This window comes from Panthera pardus, unplaced genomic scaffold, assembly GCF_024362965.1.
Source record: "Panthera pardus isolate Hobbes unplaced genomic scaffold, ASM2436296v1 HiC_scaffold_8, whole genome shotgun sequence".
NCBI classification, from domain to species: domain Eukaryota; kingdom Metazoa; phylum Chordata; class Mammalia; order Carnivora; family Felidae; genus Panthera; species Panthera pardus.
This window is the reverse complement of record NW_026527013.1, coordinates 98159290-98184874: the sequence shown is the minus strand read 5'-3', so window position 1 is coordinate 98184874 and position 25585 is coordinate 98159290. Positions and strand designations below refer to the sequence as shown.

At 41.6% G+C, this 25585-nt stretch overlaps 1 protein-coding gene across 2 annotated transcripts in view; it reads left to right on the top strand.

The window, feature by feature from the left end:
- The first annotated feature begins 1965 nt into the window (after positions 1–1965).
- The window catches only part of PON1 (paraoxonase 1), a 35714-nt gene continuing 12094 nt past the window's right edge, over positions 1966–25585 (top strand). The window contains exons 1-7 of one of the 2 annotated variants that reach the window (XM_019443375.2): positions 1966–2129; positions 9619–9689; positions 11083–11138; positions 12372–12540; positions 18410–18536; positions 22170–22370; positions 23552–23633. In XM_019443375.2, coding sequence (XP_019298920.1) covers positions 2056–2129; positions 9619–9689; positions 11083–11138; positions 12372–12540; positions 18410–18536; positions 22170–22370; positions 23552–23633 — 780 coding nt within the window. In that variant the 5' untranslated portion in view covers positions 1966–2055. The remainder of the gene's footprint in view (positions 2130–9618; positions 9690–11082; positions 11139–12371; positions 12541–18409; positions 18537–22169; positions 22371–23551; positions 23634–25585) is intronic. The other variant, XM_019443374.2, reaches the window with a different exon arrangement.

Here is a 25585-nt window from a genome sequence, read left to right as displayed (position 1 = left end):
TGAGTCAAAGGAACACAAGCTATGTTAGAATGGGTTAAATAGAGAATGGGAGATAGGAGACATTCCCTAAAGTTAGTTGCTGAACCAATCATTTTCTTTTTTTTTTTAATTTTTTTTAAACTTTATTTTTGAGAGAAAGAGACAGAGCATGAGTGGGGGAGGGGCAGAGAGAGGGAGACACAGAACTGGAAGCAGGCTCCAGGCTCTGAGCTGTGAGCACAGAGCCCAACGCGGGGCTCGAACGCACGAGCGGTGAGATCATGACCTGAGATGAGGTCGGACGCTTAACCGACTGAGCCACCCAGGCACCCCTGAACCAATCATTCTCTTAAGCTCATAAACAACGAGTAAGGAATTTGGGCAGGGTTCAGCAGGTAGATTCTTCTGCTCCACGTGGCGTCAACTGGGGTGACAGTGGTATTCAGTTGGTGGCTGGACTACTCTGGAGTGTCCAAGAAGGTTTCATTCATACATCTGCTGCCTTGGTGTAGATGGCTAGAAGCTGGCCATTTTCCCTCTTCATGTGTTCAGAACCTTGCATTTGGACACTCCAGTGGAGTGATCAGATTTATTATGCTGAAGCTCAAGGTTCAAGGACAAGTATTCCAAGTGACAGGAGGTGGAAGCTGCTGGTCTCTAAGGCTGTTCCCGCAAACTTGAATAGCACCACTGTGTTTTATGAATTAAGGCATTCACAGAGTCAGCACCCACTTGAGGGGAGAAGTCCTGTGCCTCAGTTCTTAATAGAAGAAGTATCAAAGAATTTGTGGCCATCATTGAGCTGTTACAAGAGATGATAAAATGGAAGCAGCAACTGTTGGCAAATCTTTCAGAGATTTAAATATATATATCTATATATATATATAGATAGATAGAGATATATATTTAAATATCTATATCTATATCTATCTATACATCATATATATATATATATACATATATATATATATATATATGTATATATGAGAGAGAGAGAGAGAGGGAGAAGAGAAAGAGGGCATAGTTAGAATGAGCAGTGAAAGAGCATTTTCCCCAGAATACTATGAGTGACACTAAAGCACATTGGCATCTGGTAGCATTATTCCAGAAAAGAAGAAATGATGGATGCTGCAGTAGAGACAGGTGTAACTGGGACCAAAATCCTTGAGAAGAAAAGGAAAGGAGGGGCTGGCCTTTAGTGAAGGAGGAAACACTTCATTCATGGTAATAGGGGAGAAAGGAGACATGGGTACAAAGAGGCACCTTCTTTCCAGCTTTGCTCAGAAGTCCCCTTATCAGTGAGGTTTTCCCTGACTCCCATTCTTTGAATGGCACCTCAGTGCTCTGTATCTTTCTTCCCTGCTTTATTCTTTTCCATAGAATATGTGCATATCCCTAATACATGCATGCATTACCCACAGCACTATACAGGCAGTAGTGCTATATTTTACTGATTTCTGGCGCATAACAGGTACTCGTCAAGTGTCAGCGAGTGCCCAGAATAAATGAACAATGCAGTGATGTACTTGCTGAGCTGTAAGGTCAGGAGTGGTGCTTGGAGATTGAGATGCTAGAAATCCAGATGTTTGAAGATGACACACAGCGGTAGCCTGGTGAGAGTAAAGTTAGATCGTAGGGCTTCTAATCACAGCCCTTCCTTCCTTCCCTTCCTTCCTTCCTTCCTTCCTTCCTTCCTTCCTTCCTTCCATGTGTGTGCCATTTCTGGCTGAATCACTGTGATCACATTACTGAACCCCTCTGAGGCAAAGGGATTAGGACCTTGTTGGCACAAAGTGAGCGCTCATAAAAGCCTGGCTCTCTTTTCCCACAGCTCTCCATTTCCACTGATCAACAGGCTGTCCCCTTCTTGCAGGGCATAGGCAGCTGTTCTCTGTCTCCCCTCTCAAGTCTCAGGGAGCAAGCAGCTCCTGCCTCTGCAGTGCAGCGGGGAGGGGAGGGGAGGAGCCTGGAGGGAAGGTCGGACCCAGAGACTGTCCCGGCGAGGCTCAGGCCACAGGCAAGCCAGTCTCCTGGCCGGCGGGTTTATCAGTCCAGCCATCCATTCCTATCCAAGCCATGGCAAAGCTGATGTTGCTCACTCTCCTGGGGCTGGGACTGGCACTCTTCAGGGATCACCGGGCTTCTTATCAGTAAGTTGGGCTGTGGTGAGGGCTGCAGCCCTGGTCCTCCCCCGCCTCGGCAACCCCAGGAGCACCCCTGAAAGTAGGGTGTAGTCTTTTAACCGAAAGCCCGAGGGAAGCTTTAGATGCACATCCTGCAGGGTTTTCATAAATGTTTGTCTAACTTTCGTGTGCCACTTGAAAACATGTCCTTGTTCATGGCCTGAGACATGGGGTAAGGAGAAAAATTGTCACTGGTGTGATGGCCAAGTTGTTGGCATACACAGATTGATTTTTCATGAAGATCTGTGTGCCTTGGCAACAGAGTCACTTCTCAATCTCTCTTCAGGATAGACTAAGGATCCCCCCCCACCCCGATATTGTGTAGGTTAGGGAAGAGCCATGGCGTAAACCCCAGCCACAGTGTAAATCTTCCCAGCTTGCAGATTGTCACCTTGAGGCCACACAGAGACACAGAATGCATGTGGAGCAGATCAGGTATGAGCAAACGCACCCTATGAGGGTCTACTCCCCCCACCCCATCCACTCCAGTTGGGCAGGGGTGAGGGGTGTGGGAAGGAAAGAACCCTGGCTCAACCCGCATTTGATGTCCTGGGTTCTTGCTCTGTCCCTTCCATTATGAGATCTTGGGCAAATCACTTCACAGCTCTAACATTGTCTGCTTGAATAAGCCTGAGCCAATAATCCACACTCATACATGAAGCAGCTAACACGGTGTCTGGGACACAGTAACTATTCAATAAATGTTAGTGCTCTGCTTCCCTTAAAGTATTTATAAACCCTAAGGTACTGTAAAAGGGAGGAAAGTTTTTAAGAACGTTTCAGTAGTTTGATGGTAACTTTACAGGGGTTCAAAGTCTAGAGATCATCCTAGTTCCTAAGGTTTAGTCAACATCTTCTTATTTACTTTGAAGTAAAACATTACTAAAAATCAAATTGAACATTTTGGATCTTTAAAAAACTTATATGACCCTAAGCTTTCTTTCAGAACAACTTTTTGCAAACTATTGGGTTTTTTTCTTCTAATTGTTAATTATTTTTATAATCACAAACTATCAGAGAAGGGTAATGGAGAGTTAGTGATGTGGGTTTTAAAATCATGTAAAAATTACAGTTTGTGGATTTTCATTAATCATAGTACTCTTTGGTGCTCAAGGAAAATCTCTCTCTCTCTTTCTGTATATATATATATACACACACACACACAAACACACACACACACACACACACACACATTCCCCAGCATATGTGTAGATCATGGTATTATCCTGGGATGAAAATAAATGAGATACAAAGATCTAAGCCCCCTTCTAGGCTTTATCCTTTCAATTCTGAATCTGTACCTGGGTTTCTTCTGCCCCCATTCTTGCAGAGGCCCCCCACCAAGATGTCTCCCAAAGGATTACAGGTCTGCAAGGAGGGAGTGAGGGTCTATCTTTCTGGTTTACCTTCCTTAATTTACTCTGAGAATGAAGACTGTAGGCATTTTGTATATGTTTTTGTGTAAAAGCATAGCTTCCCTACCCCAGTCATAAAACGTTTCTCTCTCAACATGTGGTCTTAGCCTATGTGATTCACCATTAATACTTCCCCAAGTTTGTTCCTTGGTACATGAGCCACAAGATTTGTTCCACGAAAAAATATGTTCCTTGGACACATACATTTGGGAAGTGTTTTCTACTACAGCCTTTCCTACAGATTGGCAATGCATTCTGGCATACGGGAAGCTTTGAAAAATTCTTCAGCTAAAATAAGCAACAACAACACAAGCCATCATTTCACAGACTTATTTGCCCACACCTCCATTCCCCTTTTTGGGTACCATCTATCAGCATCCTGTAGAGCTCCCTGGGATGTAGTGTGAAAAGGACTATCCTATAGCAGTGATTTGCACCAAGACAAATTTCAACCCGAAAAAGTTGGGACCTATCCTTGGGCAGCAAGGAGACCTTGGCCTTAGTTTCTGGGCCTCTAGCCTGATTCTGATTTTTCCGAAAGGACCAAAGTACAAAGTATAATGGATGATAGCCCGACATAACATCAGTCCCTGCAAGTCCCTTTGTTGGCGTTACCTGTGGTTTCTTGTCATGGATAATGCGTCTGCAGGAGACACTCTGCTGTGGGGCTGCCACAGTGGGAAGATATGGGGTCTGGTTTGGAATTAAGAACTTCCTGCTTTATTTTCAGCACCTGGATTCAGTGATGGGGGAGGGAGCGTTAATCTTTAAACTTCTGTCTGTAATCAGACCACCGAGAAGGGAAGAGGAAAGTGTGAGGGAGCTGGACGTCTGGTTTTAGAATGGAAAGGGGGTCTGGAAGAACCTCAGGGACAGGAGCAATGTGGGGCGAAGAGGGTGGGGGTTATGGAGATGGAGAATGGGAACAGCCCAGGCAGGAGAGGGAAGGGAAATTGCATGCACTATTCCAAAGGCCCTGAAGCCTCTTTCCTCAAACGGGCTGCGGACCAGATGCGCGCAGGAAGATCATCTGGGAGCTGCCTCTAGTTGCAGAATTCTAGGCCCCACCCCACACTACTGAATCCTCATTGGCATTATTTAATAGGTCCCCTGGGAGATTTGTATGCACTTCTTTAAAGGACCTGCAAATCCTGCAGCACCCATGCCAGAACCAGATCAAGAGATTCTGGAGGATCAGTAAATTACCTTTGTTACACTTTTAAAAATAAAGCCTTTGAGTCCCAGAGAAGATTGTGAATCTGCCCAAGGAAGAGAAGGGAAGAGATCGTGCCCCGAGGCCTGCATCAGGAGCAAGCCAACCCCCACAGTGGCTACACCGTCTTTTCTTCAGAGATCGGGTATACAGGAGTGGGGCAGGTTCCCAGGACACTGTATTGGCCTAGGGCTGGAGGGAACTTGCAGAAGGACACAAGAAGTGTCTTGAGGGGGTTCCCTGACGCTTTTGAGGTGATGACAGCACAGAGGAAGGAACTGAGAGGGCTCCTCTGGACCAGCAGTCTCCCCTGTCCATCTGTGAAGTCAGCTGTTGTGACCTTGTGGGGTGTGCATGGGCAAGTCCAGGGAATGCCTTGGACTATGATATAAACAGCGCCCTGTGGGGTGTGGAATGTTACAGCTGGCATCTATAGCAACTTCCCCACTCCAAAGTTGCTGATTGCAACGCGTGACACTGCTGTTTCCCCTCGTTAAAAGCTAGTGTTTGCCTTTCTGCCACCTCATAACCTCTCCACACTCCACACTACAGGGGGAAGAGGGTAGGGGTGGCTTCCAGCAGACCTGGGCTGGATGCCATTTCTTCAACTTCCAAGTCACTCTACCATGCTGAGCCTGTCTCTCCACCTGAAAAAATTATGGGATAATAACACATATCACGGTAGGATAAGTACAAAATCTGGCACATGAAAGGTACTCTGTAAATGTTAGCTTTTATTATTGCCATATGCTTTTTCAAAAATCCACCTATGAATGATCCACCTAATGAGCGCTGTTTGAATATATAGTATAATAATTCCTCATGTGACCCTAAGCTAAGGACAAACAAATAGCTCTCCAGTCTTCCCTATCAATGCAACCAACACCATCTTCTCCATCAGATGCACCAGCCTAGTAATTCCAGAAAACAATTTAGCAGACATCTACGGGGTTCCTTCTCTCTGCCGACGCTGGGTTCCTGCTGGGTCACAGGGACGAGCAGGATGCGGTGCTATTCACTCATAGATTTCAGAGTTTACTGTGAGCAACAAGACCAAAAACTGATAACTGCAAAACACTTGGGTAGGAGACCCGATAGCTGTATATGGGGAGGTTTGTGAGGATAAAGGAGTTATTCCTATCACAATAGACCAAGAGGAGCTACAGAAAGTCATGAGTAGGAGTCTTCCCCCTGGATTAGGAGGCATGGGTGTTCTAGATGGAGGGAGAAGCTTGAACAAACGAAAAGTGCTGTGAGAGCAATATAGAAAAAAGGGCCCCTAGTATCATGACACCTCATTTCCAATCCCAGCTCTATGCCTTTAAAAAAGCAACAAGAAGCAACGTACTTTGTTTCTCTGTGCCTCGGGTTTCTTACCCATCAATCAGGTGAAAATTAATCATTGTCTCAAAAGTAACAAGGAGAGGAACACTTGGGTGGCTCAGTCATTAAGCATCCGACTTCAGCTCAGGTCATGACCTCACGGGCCGTGGGTTCCAGCCCCTCATTCAGCTCTGTGCTGACAGCTCAAAGTCTGGAGTCTGCTTGGGATCCGGTGTTTCCCTCTCTCTCTGTCCCTCCCCCACTTGCGCTCTGTCTCTGTCTCTCTCTCAAAAATAAATAAAAATTAAAAAATTTTAAAAAACATTTTTTGGAAAAGGTAACAAGGACATCAATTGAGGAAGTATGTGTAAGAGCCCTTAGCACAGGTCTTGGCACACAGTAGGTCCCAAAAGAGAATATTGGATGAATGAGGAGTGTACAGTGGCAGAAAGTAGACTGATGGGGCTGCATACGGCCCTAAGGAAAGTTCCAGAGTGGATTTCTTAATACATAAACTAAAGAGCCTCGCTTTCTTTTTTTTTTTTTTTTTTTTTAATGTTTATTCATTTTTGAGACAGGGAGAGACAGAGCATGAACAAGGGAGGGTCAGAGAGAGGGAGACACAGAATACGAAGCAGGCTCCAGGCTCTGAGCTGTCAGCACAGAGCCCGACGCGGGGCTAGAACTCACGGACCGCAAGATCATGACCTGAGCCGAAGTCGGCCGCCCAACCGACTGAGCCACCCAGGCGCCCCAAGCCTCGCTTTCTTTTGTAAGAAGCAAGCACATCTTTGCAAAGAACAATTCATAGCAGGGATTGTGTGATTGCTGGTCAGACTTCAGAGGCCTTAGGAATCAGGGACACATCTCAGACATCGAATTTTATCCCTTGGACCCAGAACATTTGGACTTAATCAAGCTCTTGACCAGCTATTTCCTGATAATTGAGACTAAGGTAAAAACATATGAGCTGGATTATAGTAACACCGGGAGGATTGTCTTCTGGTGCTTCCTCCGGTTTGTAAGTAGTGTTACCTGTACATTTTCCTTGAGCAGGAGGACTGGATGTGAGCTTTGCATTCATACCTGAGTTCCAATCTCAATTCAGCCGCTTCCTAACCTTGTGGATTTGGAAAGCCATTTAGTCTTAGTCATCTGTAAAATCAGGAAAATAATAGTACTGCAGAGAGGTGTTTGAAGGTTAAATGAAGGCATGCATACAGTACTTGAGCTGCAGCGGCAATGATTATTCTGCTGAGCTATGATTTGCTTTTTAGCCACAAATTTGAACTGAAAGCAACTGAGTGCTGTCGTCATGCCTCCTTGATCACTCTACCTTTTTCAGGTTAGAGGTTGTCTTCCATTAGAGAAAAGCCTGAATTAGGATGGGGCTGATCTGTTCTGCTCTCCTTTGCCTTCTAGGATCCCATCAGGCTTGATGAGCCTTGTGAGCCAAGCAGTGCACCTACCTATTCTTCCTGTGTGGTTTTGACGCTAGGAAAAGCTAATTTGGCTACCCTTGGTATTTTTCACAGGTCTTGGCCCACTCAGCATTGAGTCTCTTCTTCTGTGTCACTTTTTAGTGGTGTTTTGTATAGGATCTGCACCTTTAACATCTTTTGTGTCTGTCCTTTGAATCCCTTGGAGCACTTTACAAATACTCACCGAGCTTTCTCTTGACCACTGTTTTTCAAAATGGTGGTTCACAATAGCAGTTTTAGTAGATTATGGCCAGCATTTTAAAATGAATGAAATAGACTTGAATAGAAAAGTTAAGAATGTATTACGTATGTTAGGGTATTTTTTTTTTTGTTTTAGGGGTGTGGGGAATATGTGCATACACACGTGTGTGTGTGTGTGTGTGTGTGTGTGTGTGTGCCATGCAAAATGCTTTTCCTGATGCATCATCATTTCCCCTTTTATTTCTTTTTTTTTTTTTTAATTTTTTTTAACGTTTATTTATTTTTGAGACAGAGAGAGACAGAGCATGAACGGGGGAGGGTCAGAGAGAGAGATAGAGGGAGACACAGAATCGGAAACAGGCTCCAGGCTCTGAGCTGTCAGCACAGAGCCTGACGCGGGGCTCGAACTCACTGACCGTGAGATCATGACCTGAGCCGAAGTCGGCCGCTTAACCGAGTGAGCCACCCAGGTGCCCCTCCCCTTTTATTTCTTTATTGTGAACTTTCATGATTATAATGTCAGGTTCCCATTTTTAAAATGCCTTTTTGTTTCTTAAGTCGTGGGGGCAGATCCCAACTTTCCTTTGAAAGTCCACTTTGTAAGTTCAAGTCCATCATTCAGGGAACCACCCTTTGCTTGCAGGCCAGGCCTTCCCCATCTAGTCTTCCATCCCTGGAGCTCTAGCACCCCGCCTGGTGTCTCTCCACTCTGGAAGTGGTTCGGGATAGACTGTGGTGCTTTAACAAAGCTGTTAGGTCAGACCCTTTCCAAAGGTGGAATTGGTAGCCAGTGCCATTGTGGTAAGACCATGTCATGCTTTTTTCTGAATGAAAGGATGAAAGGTCAAACGCCCCCCAATTCCTATCATTTTATACCAAATTGAGAATTTTATCTAGAATGTCCTCTAGCCCACCCTCTTCCTCTGTGACACTAAATTATGAAGAATTTCTCAGCCTATCTCTAGCCAAATAAGATTTCTGGGGGTCCTTGGATAATTGTTGCTACTCACTAAGACTGTATTGTATCATTAGTTCTCAAAAAAAAATGTTGGTTGTTTAAATCCCTTGGTTGTGCTGATGTTGTGGTCCAGTTCTTTTAAATGCCCCATCAATAGTTTTGCTCTGCTTAGGCAGCCTGCTGGTACTTCCTTCTCACATCTGTCCTTTTTTCCTATGTCCTCCACTCAAATATTCCCCATGATGCTTATGCACTCAGATTTAATAAGTTGCTTTTGTGTGTGCATGTGTGTGTGCGTGTGTGTGTGTGTGTGTGTGTGTGTGTTTGTGTGTGTGTGAGTCTTTTTATATTCTGGCCTTGGGTATGATTTTCTAAAGTTATAAATCCTTTAAGCACACCTGTGTTTTTCAAGTGACACACCCGAGAGCAGATGCCCAGTCCAGGCTTTGGAGCCAGACTGGGCAGATGGGTAGGAGGCCCATCTGTCAGCAGCCCTAAAACATCAATGGAGTAAATTGGAACCATGTTGCTATTTAACCCAAATTTCCACATAGGACTCCTTACACAGCAGATGAAATGGTCCCTATTCCTGCCAAAGTGCACAGAGCTGTGGAGAGGACACTGTGTATTTCTTTTGTGGATCTATCCACCTCTGTTAAATAAACACTGAATGTACCCAGAGGCCCCACCAGCCTTGCTCTGGCCTTGACTGGTAGAATTGCTCAGACTTCAGGGACCACTAACCCTGGGATTGAAATCCAGACAAAGTCCAGTTAAGGGGAACTTTACAGGCAGCTTACTTGTGCAACTTAATTATCATTTCTGAATAGTTTTATGTGTGTTTTGTTCCTTTTTTCTCCCCCAGAGCACGACTTAATGCTTTCGGAGAAGTAAAGCCAGTAGAACTTCCTAACTGTAATTTAGTTAAAGGAATAGGTAAGTATGAGAGCGGAGGGAGTATCTCATTTGAACTTGCAATATCACCTTGCTATTTATTTGATTAATGCACCTGTTTAATTTTGTTCAAAACGAGAACTATGAACCCAAAGAGAATGGTTAAGTCAGTAGTTAATTATAAATACCAACATACTTGACTTTTGATTTCACCAACACATTGCCAAGGTATTGACAGTTTTTGATAGTTTGTTTTTGTTTTGTCAGTTTAGCAAAAACAATAGTCAGAACAATGATTTAATGGTAATACAACCTGAGGAGATTACAGAGGAGGGACAGAGGATGCAGAAAAAGCAGTGAGTAAGGGGGCAAATTTTAAAAGGTCTTTGTACACCTTGGCAGTTACCACAAGGCTTCACCTCTTTTAGTATCGGGGAGGAATATTTTTCCCAGAAGTTCTCAACAGATTTCCCCTTTGATCTCATTAGTCAGAGGTAGACCACAGGCTGCTGCCCTAGCTGCAAAGGAAGCTGGGAAAGTAATTATCTGGCTTCCATTGTGGAAAGCAGGCTCTGTCAGCAAAGATAAAAGGATAAGGAAACAGCAGCTGGTAGGCAACCAACAGGGAGTGTCACAGGACTCAAGTCCCCAGATGGTTTCAACCATCTTTGTTATTTGAGGACGGCTTGTTTGAGATCCATGTTTTTGTTATGTTTTGTTTTGTTTAGAGTTATCTATCTCAGTTGACTAAGGTTGGACAGTCTAGACCATAAGACTTAGTCAGCATCAATAAGGTTGGCCAGATATCTTTCAGTGCAATTTTTCCTAGAAAATAGATATGATATCAATATTCGATATTATTGGATGTTTGTAAAACAAACATATCTACTAAAAGTGTCAATACAGGGAGCCTGGGTGGCTTAGTCAGTTAAGTGTCTGACTCTAGATTTCGGCTCAGGTCATGATCTCATGGTTAGTGAGTTCAAGCTCCATGTCAGTCTCAGCGCTGGTGGTGCAGATTCTCTCTCTTTCCTTCTCTCTCTGCCCCTCCCCTGCTCATGTGCTCTTTCTCTCTCTCTCTCTCTCTCTCTCAAAATAACTAAATAAACTTAAAAAATAAAAATGCATATGGAAACCTATTTGACAATAAAGTATTGTCACTAAGTATAACATCAAAACATCAAAAAAATAAAAAATAAATAAATAAGTAAATATATTAAGTGTAAATTTTAATTGCACTTAGTTATATTAATGTTTTCTCATTTTTATAGAATCATATTAGTCAGTTTGAATAAATGAAAGAGTTAATTATTCTGGATCTATCAAATAAGAGCTAAACAGCCTCTTTTTCCAGTTAGGAGTGACAAAGAAAAGGATCAGTAGCTCCCTGCAATAGCCTGCAACAACCTGTACTGACTAGTCTCTTTTCTGGCAGAATCTGGCTCTGAAGACTTGGAGATACTTCCTAGTGGACTAGCTTTCATTAGCTCCGTAAGTGTTTTCTCTCTTTTACAGTGCTCTACACCATTTTCTAGAACAAGCAGCATAAGTCTTTCATTTAAGCCTGTTATATACCAATGACCACCTTCAAATAAAATAAGCAGTCATATGGTTCAAAAAACAAACAGTATATGCATTTACACTGTTGTTAAAATTATGATTGTGTCTTCTATGCATATTTGTATTCCTATGTGTACGCTGAACTCTAATATCACCTTGTCTTCCATTTAGTGAAGATTTGTAAGTCCAGTGAGTTCAAGAATGGCTTTCCATCAATGGCCTATTCCTTGAAGCCCTTAAGTGGTATACTCAAATATTTACTGAATTGGGTGTATGTGTGTATACATATATATGCATCTATATGTATATGTATGCATATAAATATAAACACTCACATGTTGGTTAGATTTTACCTTTTTTTTTTTACACTTTCCAGAATAAGCCCTTTAATATAAAATTGTTGATAGGTCATTCCACAATTTCCACACTTTGAAGAGTGAAGCCATCATGTTTGTTGAACTTCTGCATACAAATCACTGTGGTCGTGACATAGCTTAAAACAAAAGAAGCCAACACTCTTGGCTACCTGTTGTAATTTATTTAGTTCAATTTCCTCCTTTGAAGATGCAAAACTAGTCATCTTCTACAGCAGTGTCTTCCAAATTCCTTTTTTAAGCAACAGAATACATATTCCAAGCAAAATCTTATATGGGATTCCAACATCAAAAACAAAAACATAACTGTGTTGTTCTACTTGAAGACTAAGAAAGGAATTGTTGACTTCCCCTAAATCTCTGTCTCTGAGATGCTTCCAAGGAACCTGCCAGGAGACATTTTACAAACCATAACCAATGTTCTCTCTATATTCCTTGCTTTATATGGTTGAAGCTCATTAGCAATTGCCCATTTGGTCTACTTTTCCATTTTTGATCGTTGTCATGATTTGGGAGCTGTGGTATGAAACACATAGGGCTTTGCTCTGCTGCTCCTGCTGCTGAAGGGATGGTCTGTGACTGTGTGTTGTGTGGGGTGGCCTGGTGGAACATATGGCTTCCAGACTTCCAAAACCCTTCATGGTCCTATTGCACAAGCCAACCAAGAGGCTTCCCGTGCAGCCCTATTGCATGAAGCAGATAGTATGAACCCATGTGCCATCTACCACCTCTATCAGCTTTTGAGGTATTTGTAACATGCCCATTTTTTGTCTGCTTAATGTTTTATAAGGGATTAAAGTATCCTGAAATAAAGAGCTTTGAACCTGATAAACCTGGCAAAATACTTCTGATGGACCTAAATGAAGAAGATCCAACAGTGTTAGAACTGAAGATCACTGGAAGCAAATTCGATCATTCCTCATTTAACCCTCATGGGATTAGCACGTTCACAGATGAAGGTAAAAATATTTAATGTTTGTTAAAAACAAAACCAAATTAAAAAAAATGTTAAAGTGAATATTTCCTTCCATTCCAGTGAAGTGTAGTCATGGTTAATGTTACTATTCTGTTAAACTTGCCCACTCTGTTAATTAAATATAATAATATAACCACTTTAATGCTTGAGAATGCTAACATACTACAGATCTGTAAAGCACTTATTTTTAAAAATACCAACATTCACATTATCCCTATAATTACAATAGCAATAATATGTAGCCCTAATCATTATGGGTTCTCCATTTTAAACAATTTTACAGATCCAGAAATTTACAGGGATAGATTTTTCTAACTGAAGGCATCAGCACTGACAGAGATCAACTGACAGAGAGTCACCATGGTCACTTTTCTCTCAGCCCTGTCACCTTCAGTGCCTTTCTGTCCACTGGTTTCTCTGTTTTGTCTTCAAACTAGTTTTCCACATTTCAAAACTATCAACATATTGCCCCCATCCCTTATGCCTTCCTCTCATTTTTCCCTTCCTTCCTTCCTTCCTTCCTTCCTTCCTTCCTTCCTTCCCTTCTTTTTTATTTTAAGAGAGAGAGAGAGAGAGAGAGAGAGAATGAGAGAACAAGAGCAATAGAAGAAGAGAGAGACAGAATCTTAGGCAGGCTCCACGCCCAGTATGGAGTCTGATGAGGGGCTCGATCCCATGACCCCGCAATCATAACCACAACTCTCGGATCATCACTTGAGCCCAAATCAAGAGTCGGCTGCTTAACCGACTGAGCCACCCAATGTCCCCATTTCTTCCTTTCTGTTTGCAACCATTTTCTTTGTCTCTACATTAATTCTCAAACCCAGATGCACACAGAAACCCCTGGGGGATTTTATATCAACTGAATTTTTTTTCTTTTAACCTTTTGACCCTTGTTTCTTCCACTCTCCACTCCCCACCTCTGGCAACCAATCTATGAGCTTTGTTTTTTGTTTTAGTTTTTTTTTTTAAATTTTTTTTTAACGTTTTATTTATTTTTGAGACAGAGAGAGACAGAGCATGAACAGGGGAGGGGCAGAGAGAGAGGGAGACACAGAATCTGAAACAGGCTCCAGGCTCTGAGCTGTCAGCACAGAGCCCGACGCAGGGCTCGAACTCACAGACCGTGAGATCATGACCTGAGCCGAAGTCGGACGCTTAACCGACCGAGCCACCCAGGCGCCCCTTGTTTTAATTCTTAATTCTACATATAAGAGCTATCACATGCTTTTGTTTTTCTCTCACTTAGTTTGCTTAGCATAATACCCTTGAGGTCCATCTATGTTGTCACCAATGACAGGATTTTGTTATTTTTTGTGGCTGGATAATATTCCTCTGTGTGTGTGTGTGTGTGTGTGTGTGTGTTCATCCATCAGTGGACACCTAGGTTGTTTCCATGTCTTGACTATTGTAAATAATGCTGCAATGAACATGGAGGAACATATATCTTTTCAAGTTAGTGTTTTAGTTTTTTTTAGATAAACAGTTTAAAGGAAATTCCTGGATCATATGGCAGCTCTATTTTGAATTTTTCGAGGAAACTCCAAAGTTTCGAGGAAACTGTTTTTCATAGTGGCTGCACGAGTTTCAATTCCCAACAACAATGCACAAGGATTTCCTTTTTCTCTATATCCTCACCAACACTTGTTTTTTGTTTTGTTTTGTTTTGTTTTTGTCTTTTTGATAATAGCCATTCTAACAGGTGTGAGATGGTATCTCATTGTGGTTTTGATTTGCATTTCCCTGATGAGTAATGATGTTGATCACCTTTTCTTGGACCAGGACATTTTCTTGGCCCTCTGTATGTCTTCTCTGAAAAAATATCTTTTTGGATCTTCTGCCTGTTTTAAAATCAGATTATTTACTTGCTTGTTTTTGCTATTGAGTTATATGGGTTCTTTATATATTTTGGATATTCGCCCCTTATCAGATATATGGTTGGCAAATATTCCTTTCCATTCGGTAGGTTGCCTTTTCATTTTGTTGGTGGTTTCCCTTGCTGTGGAGAAGCTTTTTAGCTTGTTGTAGCTCCACTTGTGTATTTTTGCTTTTGTTGCTTTTGCTTTTGGTGTCAGGTTTAAAGGAATCATCACCAAGATCTGTGTCAAAGAACTTACTGCCTATGTTTTCTTCTAGGAGGTTTATGGTTTCAAGTCTTCTACTCAAGTCTTTAATCCATTTGTAGTTAACTTTTGTGGATAGTATAAGAGTGGTTGAATTTCATTCTTTTGCACGTAGCTGTCCAGTTTTCCCAACACGATTTATTGAAGAGCCCATCTTTTCCCCATGGTGTATTCTATATTCTTGGTTCCTTTGTCATAAATTAATTGACCACAAGCCATATATAGGTTTATTTCTGGGCTCTCTATTCTGTTCACCGATCTATGTGTCTATTTTTATGCCAGTACCCCATTGTTTTAATTTTTATAGCTTCATAATATAGTTTGAAATCAAGGAGCATGACACCTTGCTCTTCTTTTCAAGATTGCTTTGGCTATTTGTATTTTGGTGTGTGTGTGTGTGTGTGTGGTTTCATACAGATTCCAAGACTATTTTTCTATTTCTACAAGAAATGCCATTGGAATTTTGATATGGATTATACTGAATCTGTAGATTACTGTAGGGACATTTTAACAATATTGATTCTTCCAATCCAAGAGCATGCTGTACCTTTTTATTTGTGTCTTCAATTTTTTTCATTAATGTTTTACAGTGTTCAATATATAGGTCTTTCACCTCCTTGTTTAAATTTATTATGGGGGCGCCTGGGTGGCGCAGTCGGTTAAGCGTCCGACTTCAGCCAGGTCACGATCTCGCGGTCCGTGAGTTCGAGCCCCGCGTCAGGCTCTGGGCTGACGGCTCGGAGCCTGGAGCCTGTTTCCGATTCTGTGTCTCCCTCTCTCTCTGCCCCTCCCCCGTTCATGCTCTGTCTCTCTCTGTCCCAAAAATAAAAAAAAAATTAAAAAAAAAAAAATAATAAATTTATTATGAAGTATTTTATTCTTTTTGATGCAGTTGGAGATGGGATTGTTTTATTTCTCTTTCTGATAGTTCTACTCAGCATATAGAAACGCAACAGATTTCTGTGTATTGAAGTTGTATCCTGCAAGTTCACTGAACTTGTTTAGTAGTTCCAACAGCAGGGAGTTTTAAAAAGCCTAGTGAAGGGGCGTCTGGGTGGCCCAGTTGGTTGGGCATCTGACTTCGGCTCAGGTCATGATCTTGTGGTTCGTGAGTTCGAGCCCCACATCGGGCTCTGTGCTGATGGCTCGGAGCCTGGAGCCTGCTTCGGATTCTGTGTCTCCCCCTCTCTCTGCCCTTCCCCTGCTCATGCTCTGTCTCTCTCTGTCTCTCAATAATAAATAAATGTTAAAAAAATTAAAAAATAAAAAGCCTAATGATCAGATCCCAGCCCCAATAATTCTGATTCAGTAGTCGGTTTGAAGAAGGCCTGGGTGGCAGTACTTGTTAAAAGTTCTCCAGGTGATAAAATATAAAGCTGGAGTGGAGAGCCACGTCTGTACTCATGGCCTCCATCTCCTCCGCAGACAGTCCCTCCTTCCATCTTGCTTTCAGACTTTCTCCACTGTGAGTGACTAAAACTGCTGCCCTAAAGTCACCAGCAATGTCCTTATTAACAAACTTTCTTTCTCCCAATTCTCCCTCCCTTCCTCCCTCCCTTCCTACCTTCCTTCCCTCCTTCCTTCCTCCACCTCATTTTATGCTGTTGACCACTTTCTCCTTCAAGTAAATTGCTCCTCCCTGATATCCCAATATACTTATCTATCTTAGTTCTAACCCTACTACAGTCTTTTCCCTGTTCATTGCTTCATCATTTATTTCAAAGTCTCTGAACATTCCCCAAAAGACTGATCTTTTGCCTCCTTTTATTTGCTCTATTTCAGAAAGTTCAGCCAAGTCACACCCCTTAACTGTCCCTGTTTTCCAAGAGAATACTGTTAATAGGGTATTTTTTTTTCTTTTTTCTTTTCTTTTTTTAGTCGGCTTTTCAGTTCCATTTCTGTAGCTTACTAGATTATTCTATTTGGGTTCCTCTCCTATAGCTTCTTTAAACTCAAAATGTTGAAAACTGATTTTTCATCCTTTTATCTTTTTTTCTTTACCTATGTACCCCATATGAAGTCTCTTCTTTTATATATACGTGTATAGTCCCCTTTCAGTGATCTCCCCACCCATTTATCAACATCATATTTTATTTTTAAAACATTTTTAACTGCAAAGAAATCCACTGTTGGGTATGTGTACACTTTTAAAAATAGAAGGGAGTAATATTACACAAACCCTTCTATAAAGTGCTTTTGCATTTATCATTACGTTATGGACTCCCTTCTCTGATTTCTATGACAGTGCATTTAGAGCTCCTTTGCAATGGCTGTTTAGGATTCAGTTGCATGGGAGTGCTGTAATATTGTTCTTCTGTTGATGGATATTCAGTCTGTTCCTGCCTTTATGCTCATTGCAAACAATGCCAAAATAAACATTCTTGTATATATATCTTCTGTGAATATTTCCTTAGGAAAAATTCCTAGAGGTGGAATCTTCCGCACACAACACGAATCTGTGTTTCAGTCCTCACTTACATTTGATTTCTGACTCCCCCACTCCTCAGCCATCATCAGGGACTTTCGATGCTTCCTGTCAAATGTCCTCCTATCCTTTCTTGCCATTTCTTGTCTGTGCCACCCTTCTGGCCCGGTGCCGTCTCCCCACACACCTGGATTACTACTGTAACTTCAGGTCAAGCTACTCCTTGGCTCCAAGGCCCCAGTGACTAAGCCCTGCGTCCTTACCTTAAGATTGGTCTTGGCTAGCTACATCTATGGCTGCAGGCTTCCCACTCTTTCTTTCCCTCACTCTACTCCATCCAGAACCTTACTATTCAGTGAATGTGCCAAGGAAGCTCCTGCCTCAGGCTTTTTGCACACTCTCTTCCCTCGCCTGGAAATGCTCTTTCTTTACATACTCACATGGTTTGGTCTCCTATTATCATTTTGTTTTCTGCTTTAACATCACTTCTTCAGAACTTCCCTGACTCTCAGGAAGAAAACATCTCATTACCCTTCATTCGGTTGTCTGGTTTTAGTTTTCCCTTTGTAGCACTTAGCACCAGTTAAAATAAACACTTGTTTGTTGAATGGACAAACTATAAGGAGCCTTCTAGTTGACTTCTCTGTTTAAATCTCTTCAGTCCAACCCACTAAACTTTGTATTGTTTTTCCTTAAACACCAATTTGGTTACATCAAAGGTTTCCAAAGATGTGCCGCTTCTAAAGGCAAAGACTGTAATAATCTAACTTCGCTCGCCAACACTAATCACACCTTCTTGACCACTTAGATTGGCCTCTTTTATGTCTTAAAGCCATACTGACTCACGGAAGCTGCTTCCCTTTGATAGCATCTCTCAGGTGTTCTTTTTATGGAATTGATCATTTTACACTGCAAATCGTACCTGAGCATATTGGTATTCTCCACATCTTTTATCTCTTTTATCTCAGCTCTGCATCTTGCTGAGACCATTTGCAATAGAAAGCTTAACAAGCTCTTTGGAGTTTTAGTGTCAAGATCTGTTCATTCTTAAGGTGAGGATTCCTCCCCCACCCCCACCCGTCCCTTGGAGTTTAGAGGTTTTTAGAGACTGTCACTACTTCTTCCTTTAGCCATTTTTCTTTGGAGCAATCACAAGTGCTTCTCTCTACAAGGAGATGAAAATACTCCATCTGCCTGACACCCTAAGTACTATTTGGGGGTGGGTTGAAATTGCTTTCTGGAGACAGGGCTGACAGCTGAGAGCTCAGTTAACGTTTCGAGTTTTGTTTTTCATCTCTTCCCAGATAATACCGTGTACCTGCTGGTGGTGAACCATCCGGATTTTAAGTCCACTGTTGAGTTGTTTAAATTTCAAGAAGAAGAAAAATCACTTTTGCATCTGAAAACCATCAGACACGAACTTCTGCCTAAGTACTGAGATACATCATATTTCTATTTTCCTTTCAAACCAGTGGATGGTTAATCTACCTTTAGTTTTTCCTTTTAGCCAGAGTGGGAGGGGGGAATAATGGCTAGTCGAATCTCCTTTCTAATGATCACAAACTCCTCCAAGTGTTCTTCTGTGGATACTTTTGAGGATTAAAACCCTTGACAGAAGACCTATTCTCTTCCTTTTTCATTTCCCAGGCTGCCCGGATGCTGACTAATGGCTCCCGGCCCAAAATGTCCATTTGAACTGTTATCAAGAAATAACTCTGATCTTCTCCAAAACCACACTTAATATTTCAAATCCAAACCGGTTTTACAGATGAATTCCACATCTTGAGCTTGCTTATTTATTCATTCATTTATTTTTGTATTAAAAAAATAGAATCTTAGATGTTTCTATGAATTAGAAACATATACCCAAGGGAGATCTGAAATCTAGTGCCTCTAAGACCTTCCTGTACTGCCTCTACTGCAGTTTTTTGCACGTGATTTGTGTAAGAAATTTATCTGTGGTTAACAGCTCCAATCCTAGACTTTTTGATAATATAACACAAGGAAAAAGAAAGCACTCAGGGATCCCTGATCAACCCCACATAAAGTCAACTTCCTCACTTGCCTTAGGATTTGGTTTATGAGGTTAGTGATGGATTTGGGACAATAATCTGACGCTGTCTTCCCAAACAATCTTTATCCTTTAATCATTAAGATTTTCTAGAATCCCAGCCTTTATTTGAATAACTAACAGTCAGCATTAGCAAGATTTGTAAATCTAGATTTCTTTTAAACCTTGTGTTATTTACATGCAGGGGGCCTAGCAGAATGCTTAGCACATCACATCGTATGCACTCAGGGTTCCCAGTATCCCCTCCTCTTTTTTCTTACCTGGTGGTTTCAAAGACAGAGAAATTCAAGTTGGAGAGAAATGGAGTTACTGGATGAAGGCCAATCTACTAATTAGTAGTTGAGTAGGTACTATATGGCTCAAACCTTCTGCATCCCTGGGATGGGTGAAAATTCAAAGAACAGCTTCTGGTGGGACAGTTCATTTATACATTCATTCAACAAATATATTGTGGAAAGAGAATGAGAATACTGAGTGTCTGGCAAATATGCCACATATTAAGATCTCAATTAGGAAAAAGTATACAGAATGGAGAAGCTGGGCTAATAATAATAATAATAATGGTAATAACAATGAGCTTTAACTATTAGTTAGGTGCTGCAATAACCAATTTAAACTGATGACTTTATTCTCTTTTACAAATGCCTTCTTAATTAAGTGCTATTATTATACCATTTGGGATTTAAAACAACAACAACAACTTTGAAGCTTGGATCATTTAACTTGCCCTAGATGATACTATCAGTAAAATGTGTATAGCTAGGACTTGAACCCTGGTAGCTTGAGACTGAAGCTGTTTCTCTGAGCCACTATGAAATAGTGAAACTTACTTTATTTGTTTCACAACTAATCTTGGAAATCTCAGATTTTCCCAGTCTCCCAGGGTTAGAGTATTTTTTCTGGGCCAACTGCAAAATTATTTGTCTTTGGCAATATAGAACCAAACCGAAAATAACCATAGTGCCACAATTAACCAAAATTCTGTTCTTTGAACCAAAGGACTAGCCATGTATATTTTCTGCTTTGTATTTGATGGTTGTTTATACTGCTATTTATAGCATCAATATTCCTGTTACCAATCTATTATGATTTAAGCATATTATTAACTATAACACAGTAGTCATTATTGGTGGTCTGCTATATGCCAGGCATAATGTCAAAGTCTTTGTACTCATTCTTTTATTTTATTTCCCTAACCTCTCAAGGTACAGAGAGGAAATGGAGGCTTGGAGTTTAGTCACATGCTATGGTCCCATATACATAACAAGCAACATCAGCATTCAAATGGGGTCTATAAGATTTCAAAGCTATGGGGCGACTGGGTGGTTCAGTTGGTTAATAATGCTTCGGACTTCAGCTCAGGTCATGATTTCACCTTCCTGGATTTGAGCCCCTCGTCAGGCTCTGTGCTGACAGCTCAGAGCCTGGAGCCTGCTTCAGAGTCTGTGTCTCCCTCTCTCTCTACCCCTCCCCAGCTTGTGCCCTGTTTCTTTCACTCAAAAATAAACATTAAAAAAAAAGATTTCAAAGCCATTACTCTGACACATCCATCTCTGCTCCTTTTTGTGAAAAACAGGCAAATGATTATAAAGTATACTCATTTTGGATATTTACTTTTAAAAAGGAGAGGGAGAAAAAGAGAGAGAGGAAAGAGGTTTATGCCTGGAGCCTGTACACACTAATCCTAAATTCCTAGACCTTTTTCCACCATTGACTGAGGGTTTAGTGAGTGGCAGGCTTTCCACAAAGCACACAACAGGCATTGTTGTGTCAAATTAAGATTCTGACCTTTAGTCTTAGACTAATGAGCTGTATGAATTTGGGAAAATTATTTAACCTCTCTTTACAGATGAGAAAACTGAGACTCTGTATGCTTATCTAACTGGCCCAGGAGCCCAGAGCTGCGTCAGAGCTGATGTGCTGGCTATTACGCCCCTGCAATAGAGCGGAGATAATTCTCTCCCAGATAATAGCCCTGGGGAACTTCTGTCACCTCAATCAGCAAAGAATGACTCACTTAAGTGTTCACTGTTGTACCTATTAAAGCAGAAAAATGGACTCATGTATCTTAGATTTTCAGTAACAGAGAGAGAATCAAAATCAGAAAGAAAATATGCCATAGCGTGCTGTTTCTGAGCATTCTTGTTCATGGACATTTTACTCAGTTTACAATCATGAAACTTTAAGGCCGGAAGTGACCTTTTAAAGCTGATATATAGACCAGTCCATCTCATCCTTTTACAGATAAGGAAACTGAGGCCAGGGCTTCATGTGAAATCATTGATTTTGCCTAAATTGCACAGCTAATAGTAGCAAAACTTTAAAATGCAATTCTCAAGATTGCCCACTGGCAGTCCTCCCACTGTCTGATGATGTCTCAGATTGTTCTAGATGAGAGTGAGTTCTAGATGAACATAAATAAATTGTGCCCTGATAATGATTCTTGGCCTAATTTAATGTCTACTGAATTTAATGTATCTACACACACACACACACACACACACATCATAGCACTATTTTTAAGATACAATTAATATGATTTTTAAAAATATCTTTTTATTTATTTTTGAGACACACACACACACACACACACAGAGCAGAGGAGAGGCAGAGAGAGAGGGAGACTAGAATCCAAAGCAGGCTCCAGGCTCCGAGCTGTCAGCACAGAGCCTGACACGGGGCTTGAACTCAAGAACTTGGAGATCATGACCTGAGCAGAAGTCAGATGATTAATCGATTGAGCCACCCAGCTGCCCCTAATAGGACTTTTATGTTACAATGCTAGAACAACTTTTTGGGGGTTTTTTTTAGAGTAATTGTTGTCTTCAGGTGGGACTAATGCCGTATTAATTCTGTGCAGTAATAGAGTGAAACTCCATCCCACATCTTGATTTTTAGGAACAGACATTAATGAATGCTAATCAATGCATAATCCTGTAATGTACAACACCTTTGCCTGTATATATCATATGTGTGTGTGTTTGAATTTGCAGTTTGAATGATATTGTTGCTGTGGGACCTGAGCACTTTTATGCCACAAATGATCACTATTTTGTTGACCACTACTTGAGGTCCTGGGAGCTCTATTTGGGTTTAGCATGGTCCTATGTCGTTTACTATAGTCCAACTGAAGTTCAAGTGATGGCAGATGGATTTGACTTTGCCAATGGAATCAACATTTCACCTGATGGCAAGTATGTGAACTCTTTCAAATCTCAAACATTCCCCCAGATTCTTGTTAGGTATCTTTTGAACATATTCATTCTCTAAATAATGTGGCACATTTTAACATGTTATCCTGGTAAGAGGAAATTAGGAAGAACTTTAAAATGTCTTAATTTTTCAGGGGATAAAATTTATCAAACATATTTTCTATTTTGTGTAGGCATACTCTTTAAATTTGTTTCGTGTGGGTGGGGGAATCTATGCTAAACATTTAGTATTGCTAAATAGCTTTGCTTTGAGGGAAGATTTTTGAGTGCATTATAAGATGAACAGCATGCAGTTATATATCTCAATAGTGCTGGTTTTTGACAAGATAAAGAGGTTGCACCAAAATGTAAATCAAGAAACTGCTTTCTTAAGAAAGTGTTACTATGGGGGAAAAGTCTGCCCTTCCATCCCCTAAAAAATTTAAAAAGAGCTGTATATCCATCCATATATCCTTCCTCATCTTGTATCATCATGGATTTCAGAGGGTTAGTAACATAATTAAAGGAAACATCATGGACAGCTTTCAATGATTTATAGCACTTCCTGGTTTTCCAAAATAACAGATAATAAATCATTATTTCTCTTTTTGCTCTGGGACGCATTGACCACAGGTCTCTGTGATGAGTGTGGCATTGCACTGTGTGCAAAATACTAAATGAACAGGGTCAGGACCAGACTCAGGGGAAGAGGGGAGGAAGACTTCTCTCAGATCCAAGCCGAGCATCTTGTCTTCTCTCATGCTTTCTCTGGCCTAAAACAAGAGCCTGATGGTCAAGGGGCTTTCCTGCAGCCTGCCTGAGAGAACCCATTATCCTCTGAAATGCAGAATCTGGGGTTTGTCACTCTATTGACAAACTAAGAGAAGTAGTATAATACATTTTGCTCCCAGACATTAAGAGCTGGTACTAGGACCAAGTCTCTTCTCTTCTAGTCAGGGACAACTAAGTTCTTATCTTTAGAAATAACTTTTCAGAAATTAAAACTCTTTTGTCTACTATAAACTCATTGAGGTTTTTTTTCAGAATTTGGTGTGCTTTGAGATGGGCCCTGTTTTCCGGTCTCTAAGCAAAGTTCTTTCTTAGGAAGAGTTATTACAACTTCACCGTAACCTTTTGAGTTGCATTACTTCAAGTGCTTTGATGTAGCTCTTTCTTCTTTGAAGGTATGTCTATATAGGTGAATTGCTGGCTCATAAGATTCATGTGTATGAAAAGCACGCTAATTGGACTCTAACTCCATTGAAGGTAAGATGTATTAACACTATAAGTTTGCAGAGTGATAATTAGATTCTAATTGATTTGTGAAATTAAAAGTGAGCAAAAAAGGATTGTCTAATTGGAGTGGGTGAGAACCAATTTTTCACTTCTCTATTAAGAGTCAACAGCACCGTGTGTGTTTGTTGTTCACTTTCATTTGGCGGCAGAGTGGGAAGCAGCAAACCAAACATCCACCTATGAAACTTTGATTCTTTCTGCCCTCGTGAATTTTCAGTTGGGCGTTGTATATATAGCTCAGTTCCCCTTCCCTTCCTCTCCTCCCTCCTTTCTTCCCTCCTCTTCTTCCTCCCCTTTCTCTCTCTCCCTTTTATTTTTTCCTCCTTGTTGATGGAACAGCAAAGAAATGGCCTCAACTGGTATTTCATATGACAGCACTCTCCACAATAATTATAAATAATATACATATAAAGCCCCATAAAATATAAAGTACTCCCAGTGACCACCACACGCCCCAGCAGTCCATCACTTTGCAACCTTTGTCTCAGTGCTTCCCCCTCTTGATCTCGAAGGTTCCTGAGCTCAGCAGGGGCCCTGCCTCAGGTGGGACACTTGTTCCCTCTGCTCAGAGGATCTTCTTCCAGATCTCTGTGGCTCTTTCATTCATATCCTTCCAGTTTTCACTAAAATGTCCCTTCAGCAAGGCATTCCCTGGTCACCTAATCTAAGCTTGCGACTCTGCTCGCCTTGCTACACACACACACCATTAGTTTGCAACCTCAGGGGCTTCCTGGTGCAACCCGAACCCACCTCGCTCTGCATGGAGGACAAGAAGAGACCAAGAAAGAGGCAGACCACTCCAGATCGGTTGATGGCAGGTTTAATAAACAAGGGAACTTATTTACTTGGCTTGTCTTAGGCAGCTGCAAGATGAGTTTCTCTCCACACTTGCCTGCCAGAATCTTAAAAGTTTATATAGAGGCCTTAATGGGGCTCAGTCACAGGTACCATCCAGATGGGCTCTACAACACCTACCTCTGTCGAGGCTGTGCCCTTGGAATGGTTGCCACTGTGCAAACAGTGGGCAGAATGTACATTTCAAGGGCAGGGAAGAGGATGAGTAGCTTTCAATTGTCCAGGTCCAGCTTGAGGGTCAACCAGTGGTCATGTCCTCTCAATGACCTGCTCCAACACTCCATCCCTTGCGATAGCTCTTACAATCTCATCCACGCCCCTCTTTTGCAACGTGCCCAGGGCAGTCAGCAAGGGGTTTTGATAGCATGTGTGCAGCTTGTTTAGTGGCTATCTGGCTACACTGGAGGCAGATACTATAGCAACAATATCGGTACAGGCAAGAGTAAACACAAAGTAAGGCCATGATTCCCCAAATCAGTGGCGATTTCTTCCTCCAAGAGCCCCCAAATCTGAACCACTGATTTATTAAGTTCCCTGAGCTGAGGGTCAAATCAGTCAGGGTATTCATTTGTGTCCTTATGTGATTTAATAAAGATGACACATTAACAGACTCCTCAGGTATGGACACACAACATTCTGTTTGGATAATGGCAAAGAGGTGGTGATAGTGTTCGAGGCCATCCTATTTTGGATGACAGCTTTTATCATTAGAGACTTTCAATGTTCAGTACAGACAGGCTTTGTTATCATTTAAGGCTTGCTGGATGAATTTGGTAGGGGCTTTGATGTGTGCTCTAACACCTTCCGGGACAATGGAGGGAACAAAGCCAGTGGCCAGCTGATCATGCCAGTGGAAATAGAGTGTGCCCACCTGGCCTGGAGGGGAGGGAGCTTGGCAGTTGTTACGGTGGGGTGGACTCTCCCGCATGCCCAGGAAAAACACAGAGTGTAGGGGCCCAACCACATAGGTAGAAGCCATGACCAAAGATTGGGGCCACATGAGCACTGGGCCCGACTTGTGGCCACACAATCAGTACCTGGGCAGTGTGACCTGTCAGCACCAAAGT